At 35.7% G+C, this 24,737-nt stretch overlaps 4 protein-coding genes across 4 annotated transcripts; all 4 read left to right on the top strand.

The window, feature by feature from the left end:
- The first annotated feature begins 1,107 nt into the window (after window positions 1–1,107).
- LOG8 (Putative lysine decarboxylase family protein) lies at window positions 1,108–3,817 on the top strand. The gene is made up of 8 exons (XM_078983330.1): window positions 1,108–1,243; window positions 1,334–1,493; window positions 1,948–2,045; window positions 2,150–2,180; window positions 2,827–2,926; window positions 3,016–3,086; window positions 3,194–3,337; window positions 3,417–3,817. Exons 2-8 carry the CDS (start codon window positions 1,383–1,385, stop codon window positions 3,498–3,500), a joined length of 639 nt encoding a protein of 212 aa, XP_078839456.1. The 5' UTR covers window positions 1,108–1,243; window positions 1,334–1,382; the 3' UTR covers window positions 3,501–3,817.
- Window positions 3,818–4,297: 480 nt separating this feature from the next.
- Window positions 4,298–5,684, top strand: LOC145033469 (loganic acid O-methyltransferase-like). Its single transcript, XM_078982073.1, has 3 exons — window positions 4,298–4,461; window positions 4,547–5,191; window positions 5,265–5,684. Exons 1-3 carry the CDS (start codon window positions 4,387–4,389, stop codon window positions 5,601–5,603), a joined length of 1,059 nt encoding a protein of 352 aa, XP_078838199.1. The 5' UTR covers window positions 4,298–4,386; the 3' UTR covers window positions 5,604–5,684.
- Window positions 5,685–11,626: 5,942 nt separating this feature from the next.
- LOC145034813 (LEC14B homolog) lies at window positions 11,627–14,657 on the top strand. The gene is made up of 9 exons (XM_078983331.1): window positions 11,627–12,530; window positions 12,616–12,735; window positions 12,915–12,992; window positions 13,079–13,264; window positions 13,412–13,489; window positions 13,583–13,758; window positions 13,859–14,026; window positions 14,128–14,188; window positions 14,273–14,657. Exons 1-9 carry the CDS (start codon window positions 12,162–12,164, stop codon window positions 14,408–14,410), a joined length of 1,374 nt encoding a protein of 457 aa, XP_078839457.1. The 5' UTR covers window positions 11,627–12,161; the 3' UTR covers window positions 14,411–14,657.
- A 1,734-nt stretch (window positions 14,658–16,391) lies between these two features.
- LOC145034814 (uncharacterized) lies at window positions 16,392–19,688 on the top strand. Its single transcript, XM_078983332.1, has 2 exons — window positions 16,392–18,480; window positions 18,649–19,688. Exons 1-2 carry the CDS (start codon window positions 17,760–17,762, stop codon window positions 19,581–19,583), a joined length of 1,656 nt encoding a protein of 551 aa, XP_078839458.1. The 5' UTR covers window positions 16,392–17,759; the 3' UTR covers window positions 19,584–19,688.
- Window positions 19,689–24,737: the final 5,049 nt, after the last annotated feature.

Here is a 24,737-nt window from a genome sequence, read left to right on the forward strand (position 1 = left end):
ACATCTTGATTATTTTTACTTCAGTTTTTTTTTTTATCATTTTTTAAGGGAATACCCAATATACCGAACCTAACCTAATAGCCTAATATCCGAATTTAATATAGTCTAGTTATCAGTTAATTTTTTATTTGAAAATACCTGACCTATTCAACTTCAACTATCTGAAATCCGAAAGGTATACTCGGTCAACACCCTTTCTGGTCACCATCTTGAGGTGACTTAATTGTTAAGGTCTAACCATTTGAGGGAGACTAACACTATGATGACTTGAGGCCGATACCATAACTTATGAAGAACTGGAGGGCTTACGTAGGGTCTGACTTCTTGAATCAACAAAGTGATAATGTGAGATGAAAATGTGTGACTCATACTTTTTTTTTCTGTTAAGGTTATTATATTATATATTTATTAAATATGAAATAACTAAAAGTATTCTCCATGTTAAATAATTAAAAAATAAATAGAGATATGACATTTAAATGAGTTTGTTACTTGAAATCAAATTGGAAATTTAACCATAATTGAACCCGTTTAAATAGACGGGTTAAACAAGTTGGTCCATTTTAACTTGAAAGAGCTAAAAATTTAAACCCAAACCGCTATTTTAGCACTAAATTTGGATTGATTCGAGGTTGGATCATATTCTTGTCACCTCTATTCTTACCAAGACGGGAGTCCAAGTTAGAGTATCTCATACACACATGTGGACATGGACACGAGTAGTAGATCTTCGTGAGAGATGTGTGTACAAATATATATTAGTGTTATATCCAGGAAAAGAGAGAAAAATGAATCGAGCCCAACACATGACTAGGTCACATTTGGTTATACTTTTTCCATAATTTTTTTTTCCAGCAATGTATGTAATAAATGCATCGATATATAGAATAATTTCTACATTTAGCTAGAGAATCAAGGCTCCAGAAGAGAAGAAGGGCCCAATTCACTAAATATCAAAAATATAAAAGGGCTTTAAAGGTGAGTTTTACACTTATAACTGGATATGAGTGGGACTCACGGGTATAGCCCAACCCATTTGATGATGGATAGCATCCGAAGATATTAAAACTCAAAACTACCCATTTTTGTTGCTTTTCTATTGTTTCCATAATTAGATATTCTTTAAAGAGGCGACAAACAGATAGTGAATAGAGCATGTGGGATTCTTTTTGTTGTTTCCCTTCATCACATATTGCCGAAAATTGAATTTCGAACCTCAAATTTTGTGTCTTCAATTAAAAAAGTATATATGTAATCTCAGTTTTTTGCGCTTAAGTTTTTTAAATAGATAAATGCGCAGACCTTTGTTGCTTACCTTTTCTTTTTGTCATAGAGATTGTCGGACTCGAAGGGTTTGATAATTTTGGGAAGAAGAGGTTGAAATGGAAAGGGGCTCGAGCAGCAAGTTCAAGAGACTATGTGTTTTCTGTGGTAGTCATCCTGGTCATCGGGAAGTCTTCAGCGTTGCTGCTACTGAATTGGGAGATGAAATGGTTGATTGGTTTGCTTTTATTATCTTTATTGTGATTCTTCTTGCTGCTGACTTTTTAATTTTGGATGCATGTCTGTTCTTGGTGGCGCATCATCTTTTAATTAAACGACTCAGAATTTGATTTCTAGTTATCAAACTGGTGTTTGAATATACGACTGTTCTTGGTGGTGCACCATCTGTTTGATGAAAAGATTCTTAGAAATTAGAATTCGGTTTCTTGATATGAAGTCGGTGTTCGATTCTTGCACCATTAAGTCTTCCCTTTTCTGATCGAACCTTCTGATTATTTAGTTTCTTTATGCAATTAGATGTGATTTGAATGCGATATGTGACTGTCCTTGGTGGTGCACCATCTGTTTGATAAAAAGACTCTTAGAGTTTCGTTTCTTGTCATGAAATTGGTGTCACTAAGTCTTCTTATTTTAATTAAAATTTGCTTGCTTTTGTAATTACAGGTGAATCGGAAGATAGACTTGGTATATGGTGGTGGAAGTGTTGGTCTAATGGGTATGATATCTCAGAGAGTTTTTGATGGAGGTTGCCATGTTCTTGGGTAATTAATATACATAAACCTCAATCCTTGTTCTGTGTATAATTTCATCACTCTGTCATAAATTTGCAGCTTTAATGAAATCCTTGTTGCTTGCTCACTTGCAGAGTTATTCCCAAAGCTCTTGTTCCTCTTGAGGTATTTCCCCTTTATAAATCAACATTTTTTTGAGTTTCTTCTAGGTACCCATGTATCCTTTTGATCCAGAATTGCTCAGTTCCTTTGTTAGCTTATGGTTTTTGTACACAAATAAGAAAAAAGATTTTATGTTTCCCTTCGTTAGATTATGGTTTATGAACACAAATTTGGAAAAAAGTTTTAAACTTTCTTAGTTAGACTATTGTAGGATAAAAGATATAGCTTAAGGGCATATGTTTTGTTCTTTTTTCCATTAAGTGCTGTATGGTAAATTGCTGAATGGATAAATGATGTTTGTCTAGAGTAAGTGATTTATATGTGTAAACGTTTTGTTTTTGGATTGAATGTGAGTAAATAATGGCAGTTATACCCTTTTGTTATTCTGCATCACTTTTAAACCAAAGGGTAAAATAGTCATTGACTCACATCCACACACTTTGTTCCAAAAAAGAAATAGTCTCTAAGCTTGTTAGAGAAAACATGATTTGTAAGGTTTGTTTTGGAATCCCCTAGCTCTTCCAAGCCACTTAGCTCAGGAAACAGAACATCAGAGTTTATCCCATGTACAAAGTGATTAAAATAATGTAAAAGTGTAGATAAAGATGAAACTTTTGGAAAAGATTTTCAAAGATGCTAATTTTAATAGATATCCGGTGAAACTGTTGGAGAAGTACGAATTGTTTCAGACATGCACGAAAGGAAAGCCGAAATGGCTCGACAATCTGATGCCTTTATTGCACTCCCTGGTATCATTCAAATCACATCTAACTTTCTAGATTTCATTTCAACTTGTAAATTATATTTTTATGGTGTGAGTGAATTAAAACACTTTCAGGAGGTTATGGAACCATGGAGGAAGTATTAGAAATGATCACATGGTCACAGCTTGGAATTCATAAAAAACCTGTGAGTTCAACTTCATTTCACCATTTAAAAAAAAAAAAAAACTTTTTAGTGAATTGTTTCCATATATGTATATATATGATATAACCTTTAAGTTTATGTACCTATAGGTTGGTCTCCTAAATGTTGATGGTTATTACAACAATTTGCTTGCATTATTTGACAATGGAGTGAAGGAAGGCTTCATCAAGCCAGGTGCTAGACAAATTGTCATATCTGCCCCTAATGCAATAGATTTGCTTGCAAAGATGGAGGTATGTAATCTTTAATTGATTTATGATCATATTTTTATTTTTTTATAATGAATTATGTAACTTATTATCTGAAATGCAGGAATACACACCTGACCATGATCATGTTGCACCTCACGAGAGCTGGCAGATGGAGCAACTCGGGAACTATCCAAATAAGAATTGATTTAAAGGTTTTATTTATTTATGTAATTCTTTTCATTTGGTGTGAGTTTGATTATGGTGAAGAGTGAAGATATCCTTGTTGTGCTAGAAATGATCAATTGGTTTGATTAGGATTCATTGATTTTCTGCTGTTTTATCTTATGAAACAGCGAAAAAATATTGAAAGAAAAAAGCTTAATAGGTTCTGTTACTTGGTGAATAAGTTTCATCAAGAAACTGGATATTGTGCGATGTAGCGACTCTAATGTTGATGACTTGCTTGTATTATTGTAATAATTATGAATTGTTATTATTGTAATAATTATGAATTGTTTTCTATCTTGATTTGTATTAGATCGGAATGAGTTGATTTCATAAAATCGGAGGTGTATCTCAAAGCATTACAAGAACCCAAAACAGTTTACTTTTCTGACTTTTTTTTATTAATATAGGTACAATGTTTTAAGTACAAAAACTCAAAGTCAAAAACTAAAAAATACGCATCTGGTAAAAAAACTCAAAAGAAAAAAACTCAAAGATAAAGGGTATAATGGCATTTAGCATCAACTTGATAGAAAATTTTAATGGGGTTAAAGAGGCTAAACTGACATTGGAAAAAATTGGGTTAAAGAGGCGAAAACTTGGACTAAAAATTATGATATTCATCAAACTGCAGGGGCCACTCCTCAAATTTAATAAAAAATATATATATGCGAATTTATGCCGGTTTTCAATGCACCAGAAGACAATGAAGTTGATTTGTTGTTGCGTACGATGCTTTTGATGATACAAACTGTTGAGATCTTTGGTTTTCTCACCCTATACAACTTGAGACGAATACAAAAGTAAAAATTACATCCCATTAATATTTTCAAATTCTTCACAAGAGAAATCAACAAATAAGAAGCATGGACAGCAGCAAGGCTTATCCGATGAAGGGTGGAGATGGTATCAGTAGCTACACCAAAAACTCTTCTTATCAGGTATAATATCCATCAAATATGAGTTGTTATATATCTTCGATATTCTTGAGGATCCGTGTATCTTCAATTAAGATGTCTTGTGTAGAAGTCACTTTCAGACGTTGCTATGTCACTCATCAGCGATGCTGTTGCTGAGAAGCTTGATGTGTTAGCATGTGGAACCCCCTTCCGTATTGCAGACTTGGGTTGTTCCATTGGCCCCAACACTTTGATTGTTGTAGAAAACATAATAAAATCTGTGCAACTCAAATATGATGAGTACTCTTTCCCAACACCAGAGTTCCAAGTCTTCTTCAACGATCACGCTTCAAACGATTTCAACACCCTCTTCAAAACCCTTCCTTCCAATAAACATTACCATGCTGCTGGTGTTCCAGGCTCGTTTTACACTCGTTTGTTCCCTCGGGCATCTCTTCATGTTATCCACTCTTCATTCGCTCTTCATTGGCTTTCAAAAGTGCCTCAAGGGGTGATAGAAAAAGACTCGAGAGCTTGGAACAAAGGGAGACTTCATTATGGTGGCGCTGATAATGAGGTGGTTATGGCCTATCGGGAACAACACATGAAAGATGTGGATGGGTTTTTGAAAGCTCGAGCAGAGGAGGTGGCTAGCGGTGGTATGGTGGTGGTTTTGGTGCCAGGCCGGCCAAATGGGGTTCCACATCTAGAGTGTATTGGTAATGTGTTGTTTGAGGTGTTGGGTTGTTGCTTGTTGGCTATGGCGAAAGAGGTAAATGGTTAAACTATAATACATTCTAATTCTAATTAATAACAAAGTATTGAAAATTTGCTTCTGTTTGTAGGGAAAGATTGAGGAAGAGAAAGTAGATTCTCTAAACATCCCCATATATTACTCATCCCCAAACGAGTTAGAGGAAATAGTTGATAGAAATGGTTGTTTTAGGATAGAGAAAATGGAAGTGATGCCTCACATTGCCGAGCCTGAAACCAAGGATGCTGCGGGACGTCTTGCAATGGGTGTAAGGGTTGGTGTTGAGGGAGTCTTGAAGGGGTGTCTCCAAGAGGAAACCATAGATGAGCTCTTTGAGTCATATCGCAAGAGACTAGAACAAGTACCATCTTTGTATTCCTCTGGTGGAGCAGCTATAATATTTTTGGTACTAGCTAAGAAGGAATCATAACTAATGATGGTGATTAATCTTAGTTAGTCGTTTTGTGTTAGTGGCTTTATGCCTAAACAATGTTTGTTATTCTGCTTGATGTAGCACTCATGAGATGTTCTGTTTCTTGTTTTGGCTTAATGAGAAATGCCTAAAGAAATTACCATTTTAGTTTTATAATATGTTTTGGTTTCAATGTTGTGAATATTAGTGCAAAGTTTGTCTAGTTTTGGTTTCATTGTTATAATGTTATCGCTCTTAGTAATCATCAAGCATTTGCTTTCAATTTTGTCTTTATTCCATGGTTAGCCTTCTATTTTGACTTATTATAAAGACAAAACTCTACAAATGGTCCTATCATTAGTTGAAAATTGTCATTGGTCTAAAAAGTTTTGGACTAACACTACTGGTCCAAACTTTTCATTTTATTACGAGTTTGGTCCAAAATATTTTGAAAATATTTAAAATGATAGAATTACCCTTGGTGTTTTCTTTTTTTAGATTTTTATTAAGTTTATTTATTAAAATAAATAAAAAAGAAAATGTAAACACCCCTCCCCCTTTTATATTTCTGTAAACACCCACTTGAAGTCGCCGTCGGTCAAAGCACAACCACCATCACTAGAAGCTACCGACGGTAGCACAACCTCCACTGCCCGAAGCCGGTAAATGGGGACATAGATCAGAGCTAGAAAATCAAGAAGAAGAAAGGACTCTCTTTCTCTCTCTCTCTCTCCCTCAGACGTTGAAGCTTGGTGAATGTATATGGGCAACAGAGAAGACGAAGGGTGGCAGTTGCGTAAGGATGTCTCTGGTGGGGGAAAGCGACATCGTCTTCGTCGTTTAAGAGAAGGACAACACCATCATTTTCATTAGATGAACAGATCTGGATACCACCTTCCTGAGACCTCGACGAACACAAAGAAAGGGGCAGCGACGAATGATTCCATAGCTTGAACCCGTAACGGAAACGAGAAGGACAACGACCTAGGGTTTCAACTGAAAGATTTTTAGATCGGAGGGTTCGTCACCACTGCGATCGTAGATCTACACACGTAAAGCCACCAATATCGTCGGAGTTCTGTTCATCTTCACCAGCTTAGAGGAAGAAGATGAGAGAGAGAGAGAGAGATCCATAGATGGGAAGAAGATCAAGTGTTTTATGTTTTAGATCTGGTTGTTCTTGTGGGTTTAAAACTCTGGTTGTTCTTGATTTTGACGTTGCAGATCAGGAAAAAATGTGTTGTTTTATTTTTTAGATCTGAAAAAAATATGTTTGAATTCATTAGATTTGTTAGGTTATTAGATTTGTTGCCCACTACGACTATCCCCTGGTATATGTAAGTCACTTCTCGAATAGATGTAGTTGATCAGACTATATCCCTCCCAGACTCGATTCACATATACTAAGGCATATTCATAATGTACAACTTCTCTTCTTTTACTTTATGTTCTCCTAGTTATGACACTACGCGAGCATGTAATGCATGTAGGTATACTTTAAACGAGAAAACTATTTATTTTCTAAAAGTATAACCCATTAAAATGTTTTAAAATCAAAGACTTTTAGTCCCAAATGTGTTTATAGTTTGTATATCTTATGTGGTTTGATATACTTAATTCACTATAAACCGTGCTCTGATACCAATCTGTCACACCCCCAAACCAAGGATGGCGGAAACGTTCGGGGGTGGAGGACTTCATGTATAGTATCATAACCACAATTGCAATAGTAATTTAAGCAAACACAACCAACATATATATATATATATATATATATATATATATATATATGTTGACAAAATATGAAATGTTGACGCCTTAACATCCCATCCTCAAAATGCACTTGATTACCTGTTTAGTGATTTCCTGAAAATACAAGTTGTTTGAAAAAGTGTCAACACAAAGGTTGGTGAGTTCATAAGCTTTTGTTTTAACTTGATAAAAGCCTTTCTCTTGTAAATGTAATATTTGTTCCAAAAAAATCCGATATTTTCCTTAAAATGTGTAATGTAGTATTATATCCAGAGACCAACATGTATAAGTACCCTTTCTTACTTATAGTAAATAATGCAAGTTTAAATCGGCATAAACTCTTTTAATTTCAATGAAATTCCCGTAAATTCCTATGTTTGTTAATACTTTCTGTGAGTTATTATAACCATGCTATGACCTAGTTGGCCTGAAACGACGTTCTTCAGGCGTCGGAAATGTTATGATATTTGTCACCCCAGACCTGCTGGTCTAACTGTTGCATGCAGTTAAGGTGTGGGTTTGTCAAATCCAATATAGATCTATATACAACTATCACGCTCTCCCTCTAGGAGACTCTGGTTACAATACGAGACTTATTGGTAAATGTGAAGCGAATGTCTCACAAAGTCATTAACGAATTTACGTGTAATGTAATGAAAATCCCTTTTCGTATAAATTTACCCTTTTTGTATGAGTGTGTTATGCAATGTATCATAAACTATACCTATTATAGTTTATCAAAACAAGGGTAGTAGTGGTAATGTACGTAAACTATATTTAACATAGTTTATTCAAATGTTTGTATGTAATGGATGTACTTTGATTATAACAATTTGTTATCTTTTATATCCCATATATATATATATATATATATATATATATATATATATATATATATCCATTTATTAACTGATGCATGCTTATATACCAAGACAAAATGTCATTTATTTGCAATAACATATATTCACATAAAGATATACACCTTGCTCGACAGGTTACAAGGTGAAATGAAATTGTTAACATTTTTTTTTCCTGTTATTAACATTTTCCATTACTGTTCTTATAAAGTTTATAGGAAATTCATAACAGGTCCAAATCAGAATCCGTAAATTCTGGGAATTAGGAAAATGAGTCTAGTTTGTTCATAAAATTTTCCATGATTTTTAGTGTCCTCGAACTTAGGTGAAAATGTCCATAAACACAGACTGGTCCATATTGGTTCTTGAAATGATAGGCAGTTTTGTAAAAATCACCATAAACTGTAGAAAAATCGTATGGAAATGTGCAAGTATCCATTTTAAAGCTAAGAGCTTGAACTACTTGCAACTTGTACAATTTTGAAAACTAAAATGTTTTATTTGACCAAAACAGTCCGTGAATAGAGTCCAACTTTTCTGATGAAAGCTGTTAGAAGCATTTAGTTGTGTTCTTGGTGCTTTAACTTGTATTCCCCCCTTAAAACTTAAGAAAATATGAAAATGTAGGGGTATGAACTCACCTTGAGTGATTTCAGTGGATGAATGTTGAAGAAGAGAAGTGTTCAACTCAAGAACACTTCAACGATTACTTTGAAGATTCAAGAATCTAACACAATAATGATGGAGTTTGTGTAAGCAATCAATGATTTGAGTAGAATGAAGTGTAATTATCACAAGGAGGATGAATTATACTTACCAAGAGTGTAAGGAAGCTTGATGATCAGCCTTGAAATCCTGAAATTGAGGGAGAAAATTTGAGAGAAAAATTGAGTTTGATCTTTGGTGAAATGAGAACAAGTGAGTGAGAATGAGGAGAGAGGATGAGTTGTTCCAGCTCTTAGGACGTGGGAGAGGCTGAAAATTGAGTGGAAAGGTACAAGGAAGTGACAAGGTATGGTGGGGAGGTGTGTGGGTTAGTCATGGAGTTGGTATGGGAGGTTGCTTGTGTCATAAACTAAAGAAAAGTCAACACTCCACCTCTTGCACTTCCCCCACTCTTATTGGATAAGTTTTATCCCCAAAACGTGATTAATTAATAAATATAGGGCCTTATATGTTAAAATAAAGTTTTGGATGAAAATCCGCGTTAATATGATGAAAAACGGACTTAAAATGAAGTCGTAGTCGAAAACCGGGAAAAAATGGGTTTTCCTGCGAAGCCCTTTGGATTTGGCCCTAGAGGCTTCGGACTTCGGATCCTGAGGCTTCGGGCTTTGGATCTGAGGCTATGGCTTCGGGCTTCGATTATGAGGCTAAGGCTTCGGGCTTCGATTCTGAGGCTTAGGCTTCGGGCTTCGATTCTGAGGCTTAGGCTTCGGATTCGGATTTGAGGCTCAGGCTTCGGATTCGGATCTGAGGCTTCGTGCTTCGGATCCTTAAGCCTATTTTTCTCGTTTTTACCCCGTTTCAAGTCGTTTTTGACCCGGTTAAGGGTTGGGATGACCCGAATGATTACAAAAAGTTACGAGAACTTTTGAGAGAGATTTGGGAGAGATTTGTAATAGAGAGAGATAACGTAAAAGTGATCGAGAGAGGTTTCGTTTGTGGCATTTTTGAGTGTCCGGCTTCGCAATGCAAGGTCCGTAAACCCCATTAAGCCATGTTTTAGTGTCCTACACACTCCCGATGAGTGTGTAATAGTGTTTTATCCCTTTGGTTCAATGTTTAGCATTATCACGACTATGGAAATTCAAACACCCGATTCTTCCAAATGATGTTTTCTCATTAAAATAGCGAGTTGTTTAGTAATTAGTAATTACACAATGTAAACCCTAATATGCAAGGGTTAATCGAGTCGATCGGTTTGACTTGTTGACTTTGACTTGACCCGAAATTGACTATTGTCACACAACATGCCGTGTTGACTTAGAACATGTTGTGTTTGCCGAAGATCCAACTACTTAATACGTTAACCATTTTCCTTGATTCCAAGAGCTCTAAAGCTGAGATCTAGGCTGAAATGTGATCCATCAGGATAAAGTTTCCCACTTTATCTTTTGAGAACACCCAAAAATGTCCAACACCCAATCCAAGAAGTTTAGAAATGCAAGGGCTTAACCAATAAGCACTTAATCCATAAATACATAACCCAAAACATAGATCTGACGTCTTTGAGATGTAAAACTACGTAAAGTTGGGTATCCAATCATAACCCCAAAACATAGACACGCCGTGTTGGTGCCTCCAACACGCCGTGTCGAATCCTCAGAAGGTGATTATATCCAAAGTTGCTCCTTAAATTTCCGGGTGTTATACCTATTTTATAATAAACGTATTTGTATTCAAACACGTTTTATAAACAAATGTATACAAACATGTTTTTATAAAAAAATATATTCAAACATGTTTTTGCTTTAAACCCAAAAAAAATCTATCAAAAGGAGTTAATTTCCAAATTATAAGTTACCATCTTCCAAATCAAATTATAATGTTATGGGTTTACCTTTTTATTACATTTGTGTCAAAGTTGGGTATCGAATCATACTTGTTACCGAATAGAAATAATATCGAAAGAAACTATTCGTACCCATCGTTTGACGCGGGTAAAAGGCTAGTGTGTGTATGTGTATATACACACACATATATTTACTATGAAATAGATGTTTGTATACATATTTTATAAATATGTGTTTGTATACAAATGTATTTATAATAAAATAGGTGTTTGTATGGATTTTATTTATTTATTTATTTATTTTTTGTAAACTATGTGTTTGGATACATTTTTTTTTATGAAACGGATTTGTATATATTTATGTACTTAATAAATACCTATTTTTATAAATAAGTATTTCATATATAAAAAAATATTAAAAAAAAGTTTTTATATAGAAAATTTAAGATTTTTTTTTTGTGAAAATATGTTTTTTTTTGTATAAATATGATTTTTTGAAGAAAAAACATATTTTGATTTTTTTTTTTTGAGAAAAAATATTGTAAAAATACTAAAGTTAGATTCATAATAAAATTCTGAAATCTAGATCAAAAAGATAATTTTTGAACCAAATTTGTAATAAAATTTAAAATTTAGGTTAAAAATTGTAAATTTTGGATCAAATTTGTAATAATATTTAAAATCTGGATAAAAAATATAATTTCTAAAAGTTGGATGATTTTTTTACCGAATAAAATGATTAAATTGAATATGATTATTGATTTTTAAGATTTAATTAAATAAAAAAATATAAGAATTAAGCTAATGTTAAAAAAAGTTATTCCTATGTCCAAAACACCTTAAAATCAATTAATCATGAAACTATTTATAGGAAGATACCGTTGAAAAATGGATAGTTAAAAAGCGTTGGTGAGAAAGGAGTATGAAAAGGGTAATGGAAAGTACTTGAGGAAGTGGATCAGTACCCAATTTTCCCCGATTGATGTCTTTTTTGTCAAATTTAAGAAAATTCGCATATACCGATCCTACCCATACATACATTCAAATTACTCACTTCAACGCCCCTGTTGATCGAAGGAAACGAACAACACATCATACTTCCTAGTTCCTACCTCCAACACAATTTTTTCTGGGGTTTTCACCTCACCCTAAACCCCATGGATTGTCCCTTCCTTCGCCGTCAATCCAGAATATGATCGATCGTACGTTGCAATCTCTTCCACGTCACCTACTCCGTGTGTGTGTCATCCCCTCTTAATCTCGAACCCTAGATAAACTATCTGAAATCAGCGTCTTCTTTTTCATCTTATGATGCTCCAGTTTCAGTCAATTATAACTAAATATATATTGGGTAATTACTAGTTTATCTCGTACCAATAATTTTGTGAATTCTTGAACGGTGGTGTAATATCGTATCTGAGCCTGGAATTTAGGAATTGTGTCCTGTAAAGGATGAGTAGGTCCAGAAAGTCAATTCGTCAGTGCGGCCGGGATGGTGGTAGTGGGATAGGCGGTATTGCCGCCTCTGATGAAGGGTTACCGGAGATTGGGGTGGTTACGAAGCTTAGGTCAAAGCCCCATCAGTTCTATAGCCGAATATTGCCCAGAAAGTCAGAAGGAATGCCTGTTTCCCCAGTTAAAATGTTGGCAGGTCGAGAGGGTAATTACTCCGGGAGAAGTAGATTCACGTCTGCAGATCGTTGTCACCTCTCGAGCAGATATTTGCCAGTTAATGGTCCTTCTGTGATCGATAGAATGACAAGTTGTGCTTATGTCTCACAGTTTTCAGCAGATGGGACTCTTTTTGTTGCAGGATTTCAAGTACGTTATGCAATCATCTCCAATGGAACCCTACTGTTTCTTCTTTCGATGTCGTAATAATAATTGCTATTTTCCCCATGTACAGGATAGTGATATTAAGATATACAATGTGGACAATGATTGGAAAGTTAAAAAAAACATCCGTGCCAGAAGCTTAAGGTGGACAATAACAGATACATCTCTTTCACCTGACCAACGTTTTCTTGTAAGTCTCTGCAAACACTGAAACTTAGAAACAACCTATAAATTCAGGACATATAGTAAGGATGTTTTCTTGCTAATTGATGCTCATGGTCTGTTCTCTGTATTATGATTTTTCTTTGATTTTCAAGAACATGAATTGGTGTTCCAGTTTCATTCTCACTGACATTCTTATTCTTGCAGGTTTATTCCAGTATGTCCCCTATTGTCCATATTGTGAACATTGGATCAGCTATGACCGAGTCTGTTGCAAATGTGACTGTATGTATTTGCAACAATCTTTTTTTTTTTGCTTACCACAACTTCTGTTTGTTGAAGTGTTGAGTTGAAGTGTTGTCTGTATGCAGGAAATACATGAAGGTCTGGATTTCTCTGGTCATGATGATGATGAGGAAGATGATAACTCATTTGGGATTTTCTCTGTAAAATTTTCAACTGATGGGCGGGAGCTTGTAGCTGCAAGTAGTGATGATTCAATATATGTTTATGATCTTGCAGCCAACAAGTTAAATGTTCGCATACCAGCACACAGGGTATGAATTATAAAATATGCATTTCATATCACAAATATTATTATTCATACTCTTAAAGGCTCTACAAAGAATCAAGTTAAAGTTGATCCTCTTGAAGAATTGGGCTTCTTTTCTGTTTTGATGGTTTATAGCATGTTTACCTTGCAGTCCGATGTTAATGCTGTTTGCTTTGCTGATGAAGCTGGTCATGTTTTATATTCTGGGAGTGATGATCACCTTTGTAAGGTAAATTCCTCTAGTTTTGGCATATGTATGTATGTATGTATGTATGTATGTATGTATGTATGTATGTGTATATCTAAGTATGTTGTAGTTTAGGTATGGGATAGAAGATGCCTTGGGACAAGAGGAGTAGAATCTGGTGTTCTGACTGGACATCTTGAAGGCATTACATTCATTGATAGTCACGGAGATGGTCATTATTTGATTTCAAATGGAAAAGATCAGGCTATTAAACTTTGGGATATCAGGAAAATGTCCTCAAATGCACGCAGGTATATACATATATGCCTTCTTTCTGTCTATCCTATTTATGAGTAATAGCATTTGATATACACGTGTTGAAAAATAGCAATATGTTTTCTTTATATGCAGCAATATCAGTATCGCCCCTCCTAGACACATTGAGTGGGATTATAGATGGATGGAATATCCATCACATTTAAGAAACAGAAAACATCCAAATGATTTATCAGTGTGTACATATAGAGGTCACAGAGTCTTGCGAACACTCATAAGATGCTATTTCTCACCATCATACAGGTATGCTTTTTATTTAGTTACCAGATTATTAGATTATTATTGAATGATTGATTAAAGTTAATATATATAAAGTTTGTAATATAATTGTAATCTGTTGGCAGCACTGGGCAAAAGTATATATACACTGGATCTGCTGATGCGCACATTTATATTTATGATATGGTAAGTTGATTTTGAGTATATATGTTGAATTACATGGTAAGAGTTGTATATTGATGTATTTAAGAACACTTTTGAATTAATTAGGTGAGTGGAGCTCAGGTAGCAAAGCTGAAATACCATGACCAAATTGTAAGAGATTGCAGTTGGCATCCATTTGATCCGATGATTGGCAGCTCATCATGGGATGGGGTCATTGCCAGCTGGGAATTGAAGCGGAATTGAGTGGTGGTTCATTTTTTTTTTTAAAAAAAAATGTTATTTAAAATAAAGTGTCTCATGTGCATATACCATAATAGTTGTGTGTGTGTGTGTGTGTCACCACCTCTACACAGTTAGTCATGTATTTTATACTGTAAGCTTGTTAGAATCTTTGCATGCTTTTTGGATTTGGAAATTCTTTCTTTTGGACAAACATTTATGTACATTTTAGCTGAACATTTTCGTATGTATGTTGTGGTATTTCAGCCCAGTTTGGTTTCTATATATAAAATAAACCAATTCGAACGTAAAAGTTTGGTTATCCTGTAAACCAAAGTCCAAAGTCGAGCCAAATTGGGAATATCAATTAAGATTTAAGTTGAGCTGAGCTGCTTGAGGTATAAAACTAGTAAGCCTTATAGAACTTGTGAGGGGATTTACCTTTTTATTCTATTTTCCATGTATAAATACATAATTTACAATTAGTCATAATATACCATAGAATCGATTTACCCTTTTATTCTGTTTTCCATGTATAAATACATAATTTATAATTAGTCATACTATACTCAATAGAATCAAACTAACTCATTTATAGTCGTGTATAAAATCATATGAAATTATTGTATAAAATCATATGAAATTATCAATAATTTTCTTTTACGAGTTGGGTAACGTGGAATAAAACTTACATGGGTTGGTAGGAAGAAATTTTCCGTGGCTTATCAAATTCGATATCAAAATAAATCATGATCCAGACTATGTTCTTGGTCTTTTGTTTGCATTATTACTTTCTATTTGAAATCTTATCGTTTTTTAAAGTGCTTAAACCTTACACCCCGCTTCCGAGTTGTAGCAAAGAAAAGAAGAGAAGAGAAAAGAAACTAAGGAGAGAAAAGAAGAGAAAAGAAGAGAAAAGAAAGGAAAAAGAAATTATCATTTGTGCTCCGGAGTTGGAGTGAAATGGAAGGAAAGTTAAACATTTTGTTCTTTCTTTTCAAATCCTTCCAAATCGGAAGGAAAGTTAGGAGGGAAAGTTTTCCTTCCATTTCCTTCCACTTCCTTCCTTTAATGAAACTCGGGAGAGCACCATTCTCTCTTACTTTCCCCTCATAAAAAAAACTTCATAATACTTTAAAATAATATGATTTTGCCTAGATGACAAAAAAAACCCTAAAATATGAGATTTACTCTTGATAATAAAATAAGAAGTGCTTGTCATCAGATTATGTGAAGGGACGATGTACAAATAATATATTGAAGTTGATCAACTCTCAAACATAGAACATTTGGATTTCCATTCATCATTATGCACATAGTTTTTTGAAGACCACACCAAAAATAAACCGATAACTCCCAAGAGCTCTAATCGATAAAGATTTTGTTTACACAACATCTGGATTTCCATTCATCATTATGTACACACAATCTTTTTGGATTTCCATTCATCATTATGTACACACAATCTTTTTGAAGATCACATGCAAAAATGAATTGATAACTCTCAAAAGCTCTAATCCATAAAGAATGTTTTTGTACACACAAATGAATCGAATCGGAAAATATTGGATTTTTTTTTTTTTTTGAACGGCAAATCTATTTTACTTCTACACTACTCCTGATTCTTCACCTATGTTCCTCACGAGACTTGAACCCTCGACCTCAAGGAAAGAGAACAACACCGGATACCGCTGGACTGGAAAGTATTGGATTTATGGTATTTGTTTTCCATATTGATTGACACGTGTGGCCAAGAAAACGACACAAAATTTATTGATATAGCCACGTAATCAATGTCACCGGGTGATCACTTTATTTATAAGATAATAACTTTAATGAAGGCTTTTTGAAATACAATGAGTGCATAATATTCAAAAAGATAATTACATGAACAAATAAGATCAAAACTGATAGTTTATGGTTACGGTGTGGCGAACAGGTGAAAAAAACTGACATTTTTTTTTTTTCACAAAAGATTGAGTTGGTTATATCATCTACTTTATTGGACTATAAACACATTTTATTTTTATTATTTTTGTTGTTGTTTTGGGCTTTTGGCAATAAGTTAGGGTTTATATACGGTCGGATCAGCAGATGCATGGTAAGCAATGAGGGCACAAGCGTTGAGAATTGAGATGCTGGTGTTGTGGCTGACGATCATGGTGCGGCGTCTTACGAAGAGGAAATCGACTTATTTCCTGGAATTGCGTCGGCGAGAGTTACTCCCTTTTAAAAGGTTAAGATCCTGATTCTTAAGGCACAAAACCAGTGCTAGTAGAAATGAAAGCGCTTGAACTGTTTCCGGACTGTGTAAACCCCTCTGGATTCAAATCCTGGAATTTCAAGTTCTAGAAAACCTTCCATAGATGTAGTTATATACGATGAATTCGACAGCTCTTTTAGAATTGGTAGGTTTGAATTCTGTATTTTGCCACTTACCGCATTCTGGGTGCGGATCTGATTGCATTTTCATACTAAAAGTAAGAAACATATGAAGAAGAAGGATTAGGAGAAGCCGTTGATGGTTTCATTGTGATTTCGAATTCGGTGACTTTTGTCATCAACAATTGATGTTTTCATGGGGTAGCTCATAATGAATGTAACATATACATAGGGTTTTCAGGGTTTGCAGATTTCCAAATCTTATTGCTTTCACTTGTAATTATCCTCTTAAGAGGTGAGAAGTTTCTATTTAGAAAACAGTGCTTTTGCTTGTTTCTCTCTCTTCATTTTTAGTCCTAATTTAAGATAAGATGTTATCTGACTTAAATGCATGTTATGAAGAAGAGTTCCATTTGCTTTGTATATAGGATATCATCATCATTTTGTGTTTTTAACATCAAAGAGGTGGTTTTGCTTTCAAGTAAGTTTCTATTTAGGTATTTGTATTATTAGTTGATAACAATAATTATATTATCTAGTATAAGGACTTGATAGAAAGTGTTAAATGTGCTCATTCCGTCAATTGTTTCCTATTCAACTTGGGTTAAGTAGGTATGCTATCCAGGTGGTTTGATATGAGATGGAGGTTTAGTTCTTTATGGTGATTATTATGAGATGTCATGTGATAATTCAATGAAATTAGATAGGAAACTTAAGTGTGGAGTCTTGAATTGTAAAATTGATTATGGTGGTAGTAATTTGGGGCGTGTAGTAAAATCATTAAATGTTAAGTTCAAGAAATCGAGGGTTTGTTTTGGAATTAGAACGGACATTGTGGCCATAGGTGAGTGGTTCGAATCACGGGAAGAACCTCTTCATGTTTCACACAAAGATTTCTTGAAAAGTGAAGGACCCTTGGTGCAACGTGTCACTCTGTGATTGGTTGTGATGACAAGGCCTTGAAAGGAGTTGTTTGGTATCGGTATACAACATGAAATGTGAGGGCTTTAAACTACTTAGCAATTTGAGAAACAGAGAAAGATTCATGGAGAAGGAGAAGGAGAAGCAATTCAATGTGGGAGATTTGGTTTGGGTGAAAGTTAATTGTTACCCTTGGTGGCCTAGCATCATTTACGATGAAGCCCTAACAAGTAGTCACGTTCAACAAGCAAAGAAAGAAGGTTTGATGCTTGTTTCATTTTTTGGCGATAATTCCTATAACTGGTTAGATCCAAAGAAACTCCTTCATTTTGAATCGAATTTTAGCCTGTATTCAAATCGATCTAGTTCTCGTTTATTCTTGAAAGCCCTGAATGAAGCAGTTTACGAGATCAATCACAGAGCTGCTCTAGGATTGACTTGTCCTTGCCAATTTTTTTCATCCTATAGACCTGCATTTGTAAAAGGTTTTCTAGAAGTTGATATTGATGGATATAGCACCGGAGGGGTTTATTCAGTTCAACAGATTAAAGGGTTCAGACAAGAATTCAAATCACTTCAAACGCTTTCATTTATCCAGCAATTGGCTTTGGATCCCACAAATGTGCATCAGGATCCTAGCATTTCAAAGGAGGTAGCTAGAGTTCTTGCTTTTCGTAAAGCAAAATATGCAGAGGTTGATGAACCTTATTTTCTTGCATTTGGGGTGCATCCTCAACGACTGGTGGATCCTAGCATCACCTCAAATCAACAGGAGACAGCTTTACTTCAAGGTATTATTGCTAATAATCATGCCATCAGTTGCTTTTAGTGATTGAATCATAGTAAGATGTGGCCTACATTAAACTTAAAGCATGTTTCATCATTTTTAATAACTTTAAAATGAGTTTATGTTTTTCTGGGCTCTGCAACCCTTACTGTTTGATTGTTATAATTTGCAGCTCCAGCTGATGATGAGAAAAAGCCTACAGTCAAACTCCAAAAGAAAAAGAAAAGACGCCTTGCAACCCCAAAACCAAATGCTACTAAAACAAGTCACAAGGTGAAAAGGAATCTGCATCATGATTCTCAAGATGATGTTTCCGAGAAGAAGAGACAGGTGAAGGTTGAGATTATTAATAAAAATCTGGATATCATTTCCACCACCACCAGTGATGATAAGCAGCAAGATGAACCTCAACCTCAACCTCAACCTGAGGCCACAACCACAACCACAACCACAATCACAACCACAACCACAACCACAACCACAAAATGTGTGCCATTGAAGAAGAGGCAGAGAAGGAGATCAGTCAGCAGTATAGGGGGTCCGAAATTGGCTTTGGTGTTATCTTCTGAAAGAGAAAGAAAGAAGGAAGAGAAGAGTGGCATTAGCATAGTAGAAAAGGGGCCGAAAATGGTCCTATCAATGAAGTTCCCTCCGGATTCTGCCCTACCATCAGTTTCAGAACTGAAAGCCAAGTTTGCTAAATTTGGGCCAATGGACTTATCAGGTGTTCGTGTCAGTTATCTCAAAGCAAGATGCCAGGTGGTCTTTATGAACAAGTCTGATGCTCAGAAAGCCTACGAGCATGTGGTCAAGTTCAAGAATATGTTTGGTCAAACTCATGTCTCCTACAGATTACATCCTTTTGCCAACAGCATAAAAGAAGGCAGCAAGGAAACTGCTCCTGTCATCTCTTCACATATGCAGCAGCAGGTGAATCAAGAAACAACGTATGCAAACAAGTATCAGAAAGCAGCAGCAGGAGCAGAGGTGAGCCAAGGAAGTGTTGACATTTCTGAGAAGATGATATATCTGCTTAATGAATGCAGCCGTATTGTGTTTGAACATGAAGCAATTTTAGCTACTCAAAAACTTTTGGATCTAAATTAACAAAGGTTTATGTGGTTTATTTAGTCTTCAAGATATGACGTTAGTAATAGTAAATAACTAAATACTCATCTTTTAATATGTATGGGAATCCGTGATTGATGATTATAGCTAGCTTGGCTGTTTAATGAAACAAATGTTAATTCACCAAATTACTTCTCTATAGAAGAAGCTGGTTTTAAGTTATCACTTTAAATTACATTTGTATATTTAAGACTACCAAGCATCTTTCATGTTTTGATGCTTCGTTTCAATTATTCGAAACAATATGAAGATATAAAAAAAAGTTTGCATAATGAGCTCCACTAGATATCATTATACTTGTAACTTACTCTAATCTGGCTATGGTAACTTAAAAACCTAAGTTACATAAACCCTTCTTAATTAATATAATAGTTAAAGAAGTTCTTAATGTATTTTCTTAGTCAAATTTATAAATCAATGAAACGTATAATTTGTGAAATTCAACTAGCATTAAGGTTTAATAGTCATCAAATTCAAAAGGAAATCAAAATCATTTCATTACCATTTTGGAGAAAACAATTTCATGACTTAAGAGAAATGAGCATAAACACATAAATCATTTGTTACACCCATAAAATTCAAGTCAATTTAAAACTTTTTAGAACATTTAAAACCATTAAGTTATCACAGTCTGTTTTCAAAATAGTTTAATCATCAGAGTATCCCCAGAATCAAATAATAAAATCATAAACTTTGAGGAGTTGTACGATCACGCATTTGCTTTGCCAGGATCCCCTGATACACCTGAAACAATAAACTGAAACTGTAAGCCCGAAAGCTTAGTGACTTCCCCCAAAATACCCATACCTACAACAATACACACATAATCATAAACAACATACTAAGGGTCCAATCTGTTGGATTAGTGTCTAAGTCCATAACTATTTTGGTATGTACTTGACCCGATGGTGCATGGTCCTTTTGGGTTGCCTTCACCAAAGCAACTTGATAGGATGAATTATGGAGAGAAAGGATTAAATATGATTTATTAATATATTAAAGGAGAAATCATATTGTTTGATTAATATTAGTCAAGAATTAATTAGTAATTAGTTTTGTGACTAAAAGAGATTAATTAAACTTAAGGGACTGGAATTGTAATTATAAGATAATTGCAATTTGGGCTATGGATTGTCTTAAATTAAGGAGTGGACGAATTCTATGGGGAAGCCCATAAGGAAATCGTCCAAGGCCTTAATTAAAGGAGTCCATGGGTTGCTTAGGGCTTAAGCATCAAAATTAGGGTTTCCTTGTTAGATAACCCTAATAGCCTCACTATATATAGAACCCTTAAGGCTCAAAAACGTGGGGAACTTCTCTTCTAGGGTTAGAACACGTTTTTAGGTAACCTCCATCCTCTCTCCTCTTCATCCTCTTGCTCTTGGTGTTTGTGAACCATTAGAGGAGTGACATTTGTGACTCTAAGCTTTCTAAAGTCAATACAAGGAGGAATTGAGATTGTTATTGCTACATAACAATCAAGGTAATATCTTAAACCTAATTATATGTTAATATCGATTTCCATATGTTAGAATTAGGGTTTATAGTCTTAGATAACTTGCATGTACAATAGAGAAACCTAGATCCAAGCATTAAGGTTTGTATGAGCACATAGGATGTTCTTATGACCAAAACCCATCAGTGGTATCAGAGCCTAGATTAGTTTCTATTGTATTGATGCCTTGTATGTTGAAAAAATTCGATTTTTGTGGTTCTGCATGATGGACTCGGCGAGTTGCCCCCCCTACTCGGTGAGTCCATGGGGGTACTCGGCGAGTTCGAGCGTCAGATGGAGCTATTTTCGGGATTTCTTGCTGTTTATCTTTGAGATACTTGCCTTTATCACATTAGATCAATATGAATCCGATTTTATGATATATATGACTATATTCTTGAGCTAATTGAAGATATTTATCAATTAATAAAATATTTGTTTCCTTATGTGATAATTGATTAATTATTTTGATTAAATTGGTAAATTGTTTTGCAAGAAATCATTAAATAAATCAAATATGAATAATTATGTAATTAAATGTTAATTTAGATTATTTGTTATTTGATCCTTGTGTTATGAAAAGTTTCATATTTTCCCATTTAGGTTTTATAGTTTAAATTTGAACTCAAAAGTTTTGTTGTTTTGAAATTTAAATAGTTAAAACCCTCATGTTTTGAAAAAGGTTTCAAAACTTGCCTTATATGCCGTATGTGCTAGATTAGGGCTGAGGATCTAGGAGGATGCCTTATATGCCGTATGTGCTTGTAGACTTGCATGCTAGTACTAATCAATCAGTGATATGATAGCTTGTTTAGGTTATGTCTGATTGTATGATCCTTTGAATTGCATGTACAGATTCTTGAGTAGAGGATAGAATGGTTTGATTAAAATGTGATGATTAGATTTTCCATTATCTGAATGATGTTTGCTTTGTGCTTTGTAGGATTATTAGTAATGTGAGCTAGCTATATTCATGAGATAGCTTGTTGACATTACTGGGAATCTTTTAGCAGCTGAGGACTGGGTGATTTAGGGAATCTAGGAAAACCTAGAGTATGTTTTTGTGGGTTAGTAGTGAGGTTTAGCGAGACTTGGGTGCATCAGTTTGAGGCAGTGACTTGGAGAATTTGTTAGGATTGTTGAGGAAAGTATGGATAAGTGTGGAAGGTAGTATTGGGCCCGTACTACTGATAGGAGTTTATGACCCGGTTTCGGGACAGAGGATGTTCCAATTGTTGTAGCTTAGCCATTGGAAAGTGAGTTAGTGAGCGTGACAGGGTGCCAGACCCTTAAGGATATGATTTCCAAGAGTTGCAGATGTGAGATTGATTTGGAGCACCCTGGGAAGAGAGGGTCATGCAAGTTACATATAGTAGGGGGTCCCGGGAAGAGATCCATGACTTCTGATCCTCATGTGAAAGGCCAGCAGGGCCGGAGTTAGTACTACACATACGGGAAAATGTACAAGGGAGTTTGTCGCTCCAAGGGTTTAGGCTGCTATAGGTGTGGTAGGGTTGATCATGTCTGCTGAAGGTTATCTGTATTCCTCCAGATGTTACGGGTATGTCATCTTCTACTGCTACTAGATGGATGTTGGGAATACGTATCCCTTTGGAATTGTGAGTGAGTTTGAATAATTCAGACCTCGAGTCAATTTTCTGCTAGTGTATGGGTTATCAAGGATCATATATGCCATCATGCATGCCGAGAAGTCCTTTATGAACCCACTGAGGGACGCATCTTGCAGAGTGGGTTCCGCATGTACCGTTATCATTCTGGATCTTTTTCGGGATCTGTGCAGGAGTATTAGTGAGAGGATATCCGACCAGGGATAGAGTGATAGTTCTTCAGTGAAGTTAGCGTTCAGTGGTTCTATCATGATCCAGGTATGGTCAACAATTGTCTATGGAAGAAATTTGGAAGCTCAAGGCACTACCGTTGCTAGGATAGGAATGGTAGCATAAAGAAGGTAACATTAGTTGCAGATGTTAGATGCATAAGTGGTTGGTCATTGGATGTTTAAGAGAATGGTAATTTTGCATGGGCTGTGTTCTGTTAGAGTACGATGCCATTGCAAGTGTGGAAGTAGGAAGGAGGACTCATCAGCCAGGGTGAAGATTAAGGCCTTCAGTTGACGACATGGGAAATGGACTGAGGTGCCAGACTCGACCATATTTCAAGAGTACTCTTCACGAGTTCAGAGGATGGAAGATCTTAAGGTTGAATGGTATTTGATCACCCTGGTCATCCTGGAAACACAAGTTACTCAACTGACAAACCCTCTGGTACTCCCTAAGTACTCATGCTGAACACCCTGGGGATTCATCCCTTCTTCCTTGTGCGATTTTCGGCCTTTCCAAGGCAACATTCCATAACCAACTACTTCCTCTGTCATTGTGAAGCTTCTATCCTTCACCAACTCCATCACCCCCGCTACTTCCAGTATGGTTCATTACCGCCAGTATCCACTGGACACTTCTTAACTCCACTGCCAATGACTGAAAATCTCTGTTGTCCCTTATCCGCCTTCCGGATGCACTGAGACCACCCTGGTCTAACTAATCTGCTGATATTTTGGTTACCGGACTCCCACTGATCACTACACCCCATCGCAACCTCCTAGTCGCTTCCAGCAACTTCTGAAGATACTTCAACTATCTATAACTGTTCTATCCACTTTGCCGCTCATACTGAATCGATGCTACTGGAACCAGCCTGCTTATCTCCCATCTGACTACTCAACTTCCACTAACTCGAGCCTTCCATCCTGAAAGAAAGGCTACCTGCCTAATTATCCTTGCAGATCACTTATACTTGGCAGAAGACTCAACTGATCCTGCTGAGAGGGACTTGCCATTTCCAAATCAACCAACTATACCGTCAACACTTGCATTCCAACACTCATACTAATACTGTCCATAACACTGAAACTACCCGAAACACTAAGCTGGCTACAATATTGAATTGCCTGAAACACTGAACTGACTGAAGCACTGAACTAGCTGAAACACTGATCTGGCTAAAGCACTGAACTGGCTAAAACACTGAACTGACTAAAGCACTGAACTGGCTGAAACACTAAACTAACTGAAGCAATGACCTGGCTGAAACATTGAACTGCTATATGGCTGCTTCCCAAAATATCTCAAGACCTTCCTGATCTCCAATCATTCGTCGGTTATCTGCAACACCGAGTTCCAACTCAACTGTGGAGCCCAAGGACTCATTACTTAGTCACTTCCACGACTTCTAAACGAAATCTTTCTCTGGAACTAGTTTCCACTAGTCATCCTGTCACTATGACCCTAACAACCTCCCGATCCAACTGACCGGGTCCATACGTCGAATCCTGACATCATCAAATCCAAGACTAAAAATGATGGCTCCCAGACTATCGGTAGTCCTTAACATACACGAACCCCAAACGGTCCATTACTTCCCTGATCTCATAACTGTGGTGACGATCCAATGACAAATCGCCGACTTAACCATAGTTGAACCATTTTGAAAATCCGACATCCAACCTGTGGATTCCCATATCCTCACTGTTGCACCCGAACTGGTGGGTACTACTGCTTCCCCCGTGTCCAAACAATGCGCTCATACTGAATACTAACCTAATGAATGCTCTAGCTACA

The sequence above is a fragment of the Lactuca saligna genome, chromosome 3 (assembly GCF_052625555.1).
Source record: "Lactuca saligna cultivar CGN05327 chromosome 3, ASM5262555v1, whole genome shotgun sequence".
Lineage (NCBI taxonomy): Eukaryota > Viridiplantae > Streptophyta > Magnoliopsida > Asterales > Asteraceae > Lactuca > Lactuca saligna.